General features: G+C 43.6%; 1 protein-coding gene across 2 annotated transcripts in view; it reads left to right on the plus strand.

Annotated features, from left to right (window-relative positions):
• The window catches only part of igdcc4 (immunoglobulin superfamily, DCC subclass, member 4), a 95,450-nt gene that overhangs the window by 38,481 nt on the left and 47,594 nt on the right, over window positions 1-9,375 (plus strand). For both annotated transcript variants that reach the window (XM_042074446.1, XM_042074447.1), the window contains exons 2-3: window positions 2,326-2,643; window positions 8,936-9,077. In XM_042074446.1, the coding sequence (XP_041930380.1) occupies window positions 2,326-2,643; window positions 8,936-9,077 (460 nt within the window). The remainder of the gene's footprint in view (window positions 1-2,325; window positions 2,644-8,935; window positions 9,078-9,375) is intronic.

Genomic DNA, 9,375 nt, shown 5'->3' on the forward strand with positions numbered 1-9,375 from the left:
TCTGGAGCTGGACTTTTACACCTCTGGATATGGGCACAGTATTTGCCTAGCTCCGCCCTCCTCTTCTCTGAATATGGGCACAGTATTAGCCTAGCTCCGCCCTCTTCTCTAGGTATGGGCACAGTATTAGCCTAGCTCAGCCCTGACTAGCCTAGCTCAGCCCTCCTCTTCTCTCACTCCCCTCTGGCATTGTCGCCATGGAGAAAACCATGGTGAAACACATGTAATCAAATACCTGTCAGGCTGGAATGTGTGTTTTTTTAAGAGAGCTATGATATTAAAAACAAATACTATGGTATTTGGGGTACCAGGGAGTCATAGCTTTGTCTTGTCGAGGTTACTGGACTGTTATTGGAAAAATATGTCTTGTCTTCACCGTGGGATAGTGAGAAACGTAATTTCGATCTCTTTGTATGTCTGGAACATGTGAAGAAATTGACAATAAAGCTGACTTTGACTTTGACTTTGACTTACTGTTGGTATCAGTGATAGGGACTTTTTCCAGTCAATGATGTACAGTATAGTTAAACAAGTCAAAGTCTCTCTCTCTATCTCTCTTTCTCTTTCTTTCTTTCTCTCTCTCTCACACACACACACACACACATGCACACTCACAAACATACAGACTTTTGTTATTTGTAAGCAGCCCATATTAATTACCACTCACTAACTATATGGGAAGGTCTGTAAGGACAATCACATTTGTCATTTGCAATATTTGTATGAGAAGTGTGTGGTAAAGAACTTGCAAAGTTAATTATTATCTCACTTTTTCATACTCAGTTAGCCTTCTGTGTGGTGAGGGAATATATACCAAATATAAACAAGCGAGCGAAAACTGCAACACTTGTAATCTCTCTCTCTCTCACTCTCTCTCTCTCTTTCTCTCTTTCTCTCTCTCTCTCTAGTGAAACTGAGCCAAAGACCTAAACATAGCTGTTGTCAGATTATGGCCCTCATATCTTCCCCCCTTATGAGACTTAAGGGTGTCCAATTTGCCAAGAAATTAGTCAACCCAGCCTGCCTACAGCATGCCCACCACCGAACACTAACAAGACCTGAGAGAACCTTTGATGGCTCACAAAGTTGCTGTCTCTGTCTGTTTCTATGTCTCTCCTCCACACGTGGACATGCTTGATGGGCTGGTTTGGGAAGTTTGGAGTGTCATTATAGCAGCAGCTGCAGCAGTATTTTATAAATGTCTGCAGTTACGGGGTTAAGATGAATCACTTTGTCAAGGGCTCAGTTAAGAAGGAACACTAGAAAGAATAAGATATCACAGGAGTTGGTTCAGTAGATCTTACAGAGTTTTTTTTTTTTAAAGAGATGATGAAATTATTTTTAGAATAGAGAAGCATCAAAGATCACAATGTCAAGTAGAACTCTGGTTTCAATGGTAACATCATAGGATGTCAGATAGGGCTGGGCGATATATCGATATAAAAGATATATATATATTTTAAAATGCGATATGGAATTAGACCATATCGCATATATCGATATAGTTCAAATTTGTGTCGTGATCCTTGCTTCACGCAAGCCGCTGACCGGAGCTCTCTGCACTGCTCCCCTCTCCGCACTGCTGTGAAACTGCACACTACTTTTCTCATATAAATATATTTATTTCAGAAAAATATTGGCCTATTTTATTTTATAGGCTATTTTTATTTAAGATATTTTTTTTATTTAAATGTGCACCTTACGGAGCTTTGATTTCAAAAAAGGCACTCCAGTTTTATGTTTACATTTTATTGTTATTTGAGTAGTGAGTTTTCAATAAAACTACTCATATTTGACTGAACATTTCATTTTACAGCTCTATACTTCAGCTTCTGTAAATTTGTCTTCAGTTTTGTAATTTTGTTTTCTGAAATGTAAATTATATATGACCCTTCTAGAAATTGACTCGCAGCTTTACCTCAGTATGACAGACCAGTATCCATAATATTATGAATGTCATGCATCTGGTGCATGTTACCAAACTCATCTGAGGTCCATCTGATGTTTTGCTTTCATTATTAGGACACATAATATGAAGAGTATTTATATTTATATTTATACAAAGGAAAGACATATAAGACACATATATATATATATATATATAAGTTCTGTGTAAATGCACTCCAACACTGGATGTCCTAAAGCTGTTAGAGAGCTAATTGCTTGTGATTTACTGTTCAGTGATTTGGTTAGGATTCGTTGCAAATATCCTCTAGAAATGCATCTGCCTTGTTTTACATTGCCTTGTTGCTATCAAATGCATAATTGCGTATCACAAGAAAAACAAATCTTTAATCATCAGTTCACTTTCTCTCTCTTTCATAGAGAAACCGTTGTGGGTGGAGCTGAGTTGCGGGGCGGGGCCAGTGCACGCGGTGCTGGAGCCTGGTTGGCCGCTGCTGCTGGAGTGTCAGCTGGGGGCGTCGCCGGACGAGGAGGCCACTGAGGTGACGTGGCTGAGGGACGGCGTGGAGCTGCAGGAGGGCCCTGCACTGCGCCTTCTCTCCAACGGCTCGCTGCTGGTGGCGGCGCCGCCTCGTGATGCCAGGGCGCCCCCTGTGGGCCTGGAGGGCGGCTACAGCTGCCAAAGGGCTGACGCCTTCGGAGCACTGACCAGCCGTGTGGTCAACCTGTCCCTGGCGAGTGAGTGGACGAATACACACACACAAACACACATGCATACACATACAGTTAAGAACAAAATTATTCATACCCCTGGCACATATTGATTTAATGTTGATTTTCTCTTTATCAAAATGCTTGTTTTGACTGATAATGACAATGCCACATGCCAAAAGGTTGTAAGACAATGTTTTTTTAATGAAAAATGGCATGTCCAAAATTAACATACATACTCTTTTTAAATAATCAGTGGAAACATATTTATTTGCCATCACAGCTCTCATAATTGTTCTTATAATACCTACCAAGCCTCTCCATGTCTCCACAATGATTGTAGACTACACATCTTTAGCAGCAATCCAGGTTTTGAGGCAGGAACGATTATTTGCATCACTCTGGCCTTGTACTCACTTTTTTGATTGAGGTATGGAATCTGGATGGGCCACTCTAAAATGTTGATATTGTTCTCTCTTAACAATTTCTTGCCTTGTTTGGCCGGATGTTTTGGATCATTGTGAGGTTTAATGGTCCAATGCCGTAGCTTAGAAATCTAGACGCACCCTAGCGGCAGCAAATTACATTTGCTGCCAGGGCTAGTCTAGCAACCCTCCGTTGGCTTGTGAGCTCGTAAAATTAAACTTCTGTTTGGCCAATCAAATCGTGTATAGAGTCGTTAGGCGGGCTTAACATAATGATTGATGGCAGAGTTGCAACGGTTTGGCTTGAATTCCCTGCTACTTGAAAACAAAAAAGATGGATGTTGCTGTTGGCAAACAGTGTGACACGAGTTATGCTTTTTTTAAGTTGGCAAAAGTTTGAACTAGCCAACTAGCCAACTCTAGCATGGGACTCATAGCGCTGTCCTATTGCGTTCAGAGGGAATTTGAAAGACAACCGATTATCCCGCCCCTTGGACTGAGCACTGCGAATGGTGAGTGCCCAGACCCTACATTTTAATGTGGGTCTGGCTCGTCAGGCTACCAATGCCGCCTATTGGGGTAGATATTTTGGCAGACTTCCTGACCTTTTCCTCCAGAATCTTATTTTAGCCCCTTGTTTCATGGAATAGCCATCATTTCTCAGAACAATAACAGACTGTCAAGTTTCAGAAGAACGTTCTCCTTTTCTGGCCATTTTGAGAGTATAATCGAACCCACAAATGCTGATGCTCCAGATACTCAACTAGCTCAAAGGAAGGCCAGTTTTATGAGTTCTGTAAACAGTTTTCAGCTATGCACACAGGTTTTCTAATCATCAATGAGCCTTTTACTGTAACACGATTAGCTAACACAATGTACCATTAGAACACAGGAGTGATGGTTGCTGGAAATGGGCCTCTGTACACCTACCGGTATATAGATATTCCATTAAAAATCAGCTGTTTCCAGCTAGAATAGTCATTTACCACATTAACAATACCTAGACTGTATTTCTGACTAATTTAATGTTATCCTCATTGGAAAAAAACAGTGCTTTTCTTTCTAAAATAAGGACATTTCTAGTGTAGTGGTTGTGGTAGTGTATGGTGTAGTGGTAGTGTATCTTTCAAAACACCACACAAACGATTAAACACATGCCAATGAATGTGCCACGTGAATTCCGATCTGACTGTTCTCATTCAAGTTGCATGGTCATGGTCATATATATATATATATATATATATATATATATATATATATATATATATATATATATAGATCAGGAAGTTTAAACAGAAACACACACATGCTCACATGTATGGTTATAAAGCCCTGTGTCCAGCCTGGGGAGGGCCGTGGAGTGTACTGTATGACTTATACGTGCATGCATGGGTAGAGTTGGGGGTGAGGACAGTGCTGTACGATTTTGTCGTGAATGTGTGTGTGTGTTTGTGGTAGTAGAGCAAAGAGGAGGATTGTGGGTGTAGGAGAGAGAGAGAGAATAAGAGGGGAGGAGAATATGAAAGACAGGGGTGTGTGTGTGAGAGAGAGAGAGAGAGAGAGAGAGAGAGAGAGAGAGAGAGACAGAGACAGAGGGGCCACTAGAGGTGTGTGTGTGTGTGTGTGTGTGTGTGTGTGTGTGTGTGTGTGTGTGTGTGTGGTGTGTGTGTGACAAGAGAGACAGGGGCCACTAGAGAGGTGGTGAGGCCAGGGGTGGACTGTTGATGGAATTAGGAGGGCGACTGCAATACAATAGCAGAGAGGGAGGGATGGAGGGAAAGAGAGAGGGAGAGAGAGGATGGGAAAAGAGGAAGAGTTAGAGAAGGGAAAGATGGAAAGAAATTGAGAAAGGAAGAGAACGAAAGAGAATGAGCAGATAAAACTTAGGGGCAGAGGGAGAGAAAGAGACATGGGAGGGAGGGAGAGAGAAGAGAGAGGAGAGATAAAGAGACGGAGAGATAGAGAGGAGAGATAAAGAGAGGGACAGAGAGAGAAGAGAGAAGAGATAAAGAGAGGGGAGAAATAGATTTAGGGAAGAGAGGGAGAGAGAAAGAGAGGTAGAGAGAAAGAAAAGAAAGAGGGAGGAAGAGATTTAGAGTAGAGGGAGAGATAGAGAGAGAAAGATATAGAGAGAGAAGAGGAAGACAAGAGAGGGAGAAAGAGATGTAGGGAAGAGAGGGAGAGAGAAGGAGAAGATAGAGGGAGAAATAAAGAGAGGGAGAGAGAAATTCAGGGTAGAGAGGTAATGGTTTGCAAGACAGGACAGTGGAGGGTTTTGGAGGAAAATGGAGGGACTAAACAAAGAGACAAAAGATTAAGCGCTGACAGAGTAGTGAGTGTAGGTGTTCATGTGTGTACATTTTGTTGTGTGTGTGTGTGTGTGTGTGTGTGTGTGAGAGAGAGAGAGATAGAGAAAGAAAGAGAGAGAGAAAGAAAGCAAATGACCTCTGTCATTTTAGCTTTAATTATGTGTTTCGCCTTTCCTAAAAAGACAGAGCGGTCCCTTGTAGACTGTTAGCCACAAAGAGAGGGACAGAATAAAGGAGGGAGACACTCACACATACACAGACACACACACATACACAGACACACACACACACACACAGACACACACACACACACAGACACATACACACACAGGCACACAGTCTGTAGTGTACCCTTAAACCGTGGTCTCTCTCTCTGGCCTTTGTTATGTTATGTTGAGCCATCTTTCAATTGTATGGTCTCGTAACACACACACACACACACACACACACACACACACACACACACACACACACACATCTGACATCTTCCCCAGTGTGTTATGTCACTGTGTGTTTACACTAGTTTGGCAACAGTGTAAGTCATTAGGGAAGGCAGCACTTCTAGTTAATGATTAGTCAGTGTGTCATTGAGCTTTACTGGCTCAACCTGCACATAGTGAATGGTGTAGCTAACAGCCTTTAGCATTGACACCATTCACAATGCAGGTTGAGCCACTCCTTCTGAATGTGTCTGTGTGTTCTCTGCACAGTATTTAAGGTGGAGTAACTGTGTTTGTGTTAGTGTAGGCACAAAGTGAACAAAAACTCATGCACATCAGTTGCGTGCGTGTGTTCATGTGTGCGTGCGTGCCTTCGGAGAGAACACAAGCACGCATGCACGCACACACACACGCACTTGCTTGTGTTCGCTCTGAACTGGTACGCCTGTATGCCCTATAGTAACTGTATTTGTATAAGAACAGAAAATGTACCCTGATCTGTGTGTGTGTGTGTATGTGTGTGTGTGTGTGTGTGTGTGTGTGTGTGTGTGTGTGTGTGTGTGTGTGTGAGTTGTGTGTGAGAGAGAGAGAGAGAATTTCCTGACCATGAGTATGTGGGTGAGAGAAAGAGGGATGTTTTCTTGAGCTGTGTGTGTGTGTGTGTGTGTGTGTGTGTGTGTGTGTGTGTGTGTGTGTGTGTGTGTAGAGAGAGAGAGGGAGTCAGAGAGATAGAGAGAGAGAGGACATGTTTTCCTGTGCTGTGTGTGTGTGTGTGTGTTTTATGTGTGATACAGAGAGAGCGAGAGAGATGTTTTTGTGCGCTGTGTGTGTGAGATAGAGAGAGAGAGAGAGAGAGGAGAGAGAAAGAGTGAAAGAAAGAGAGAGAAAGAGCGAAAGAGAGAGAGAGAGAGAGAGAGAGAGAGAGAGAGAGAGAGAGAGAGAGAGAGAGAGAGAGAGAGAGAGAGAGAGAGAGAGTGTGAGTAAATATTTGGAGAGAACTGAACTGCTAGTCATTAAGGAAGGACAAGGAAAACAGCGTTATAAAAACACATCTATCTGTAAAATGCCTATAGTGTTAGAAGGACCTCACATACAAAAGGTAGAAATCAAAGGATACATAGGCACACACACACACACACACACACACACACTCACACATAGAGAGAGCTCAAGAAAACATCCCTCTTTCTCTCTCCCACATACTCATGGTTCAGGAAATTCTCTCTCTCTCTCGTATACGTATCCATTTCTTTCTAGAGAGAGAATGTGTGTGTGTGTGTGTGTTTGTGTGTGTGTGTGTGTGTCCTGGCAGCTGTATGCTGTTGGCAGATGCCTATCATACGGGCTGTTCCCAGCGCTGGGCTGACTGGTGTCTCTTTAAAATCACACTGACCCCCTAGACCTAGTCTGTTGTTAGACCTTAATCCACTTCTGGACCAAGTCTGCTGTTAGACCTTAATCCACTTCTGGACCGAGTCTGCTGTTGGACCTTAATCCACTTCTGGACCGAGTCTGCTGTTAGACCTTAATCCACTTCTGGACCGAGTCTGCTGTTAGACCTTAAGGGCTTCTACATACTCGACGCACCCGACCGGTAGTGCGACACCGTGACGTCAAAATGACGTAGATCTTGCTGGCGCGCCAGGATTTTAGCCAGGTAGCGCGAGGTAGCGCACCACTCATTTTTTTCAGACGAACGTGACAAAGCGGAAACAGGAAGATGGGACTAGGAGGGCAAGCGAGAGTTGCAGTGTTTTGTTACAGTTGTGAATTTTTAATAGTTTGCTGGATAAGTTAACAAAGTTACCAGCGAGAGTTGCAACACATGGAATTAAGAGGAAAATAGAAACGATTTATTTTCAAACAAAGGATATCTATTAAGGCCTGAACAAAATCTCTTTCCACTTCAGGAAATTACACAAACTCAGCCAGCTGCTAGCTAGCTAGCCAGCTAACTAAACTGTTTAAATTATTAAAATTTCCCTCGGGATGACTAAAGTATCTATCTATATATCCATCTATCTATCTACCTGTGTGCACACCTTGGAAACTAGATGATAATGATGGTGGTAGTTGTGAATAGTAGCAACCAAAGTCTGAAGTACCATCACAGAGGCTAGATAATAGCAGAGCCTGTTTACATTCTCTGCTACTAGTGTTTCTTAATGCAGCTTCTTCTGCTGTGTAACGTAGTTAGCGTTAATCTTTTCACATCTGTTCAGGAGAATATTGTAACTAGTGTCGTGACCACAACGCGCGAGTATAAATGGTTACGGCTCTGTGACGTCACATTGTCGCGCTACCGGTCAGGTGTGTCGAGTATGTGGAACGTTTAATCCACTTCTGGACCGAGTCTGCTGTTAGACCTTAATCCACTTCTGGACCGAGTCTGTTGTTAGACCTTAATCCACTTCTCCACTGGATTCCATCTCACCAAACCCTGCTACACTGCTTAGGAAGTGTCTTGTGTAGGTGAACAACGGCCATTCTGGGTGTTTAGTCTTGCAGGTACCCATCTGTTTCCAGTGAGTCCTGTGTGTGTGTGTGTGTGTGTGTGTGTACCTGAGAATATATACATTTGCACACATGCTTTTGTCTTTATATCTTGTGTGTGTGTGTGTGTGTGTGTGTGTGTGTGTGTCCAGCACAGGCCACATGTGCTGTCTGACCCGAGGCCTGTTAAATGTCTGATGCGGCTGTAGTGCCATAGAGGTCAGAGGTCATTAGGCCTCAGGTTAGGCCTCACTGCCACATGAAGAGTTCGCTCACCTCCATTATGGACCCCACATACACACACACACACACACACACACACACACACACACACACACACACACACACACACACACACAAACACACACACAAACACACACACACAAACACACACACATTCTCTCTCTAGAAAGAAATGGATACGTATACGAGAGAGAGAGAGAGAGAATTTCCTGAACCATGAGTATGTGGGAAAGAGGGATGTTTTCTTGAGCTCTCTCTATGTGTGTGTGTGTGTGTGTGTGTGTGTGTGTGTGTGTGTGTGTGTGTGTCTGTAAGTCGAATGTCAGTTATTCTCTGTTATTTGCTTTGTAAAAATGTGTCCACTAATGTAGATGTGGTGACTCTTTTTGTCCCCACCTGCGTGCCGTAGGTCTGTCCCGTGTGCAGCGGGACCCAGAGGACCAGGTGGTGGCGGCGGGCGGAGCGGCGCGGTTTGAGTGCCAAGTGGAGGGACTGCCCACACCCATCATCACCTGGGAGAAGGACCGGACGCCCCTGGAGCCCAGCGCCAGGTGGGGAACACACCGCACACACACACATACACTGCACACACACACCTCACACACACACACACACACACACACACACACACCGCACACACACACACACACACACCGCACACACACACACACACACACACACACACACACACACACACGCGCACGCACACACACACACATACACACACACATGCACATACACACAAAACACACACACACACACAGTATAGGCGCGTTACAATCCATTGATCTGTATCGATGCATCGACCTAATAGCAAACAGTGTGGTTGCAAAGAGACTCCTAAACATG

The sequence above is a fragment of the Alosa sapidissima genome, chromosome 20, assembly GCF_018492685.1.
Source record: "Alosa sapidissima isolate fAloSap1 chromosome 20, fAloSap1.pri, whole genome shotgun sequence".
NCBI lineage: Eukaryota > Metazoa > Chordata > Actinopteri > Clupeiformes > Clupeidae > Alosa > Alosa sapidissima.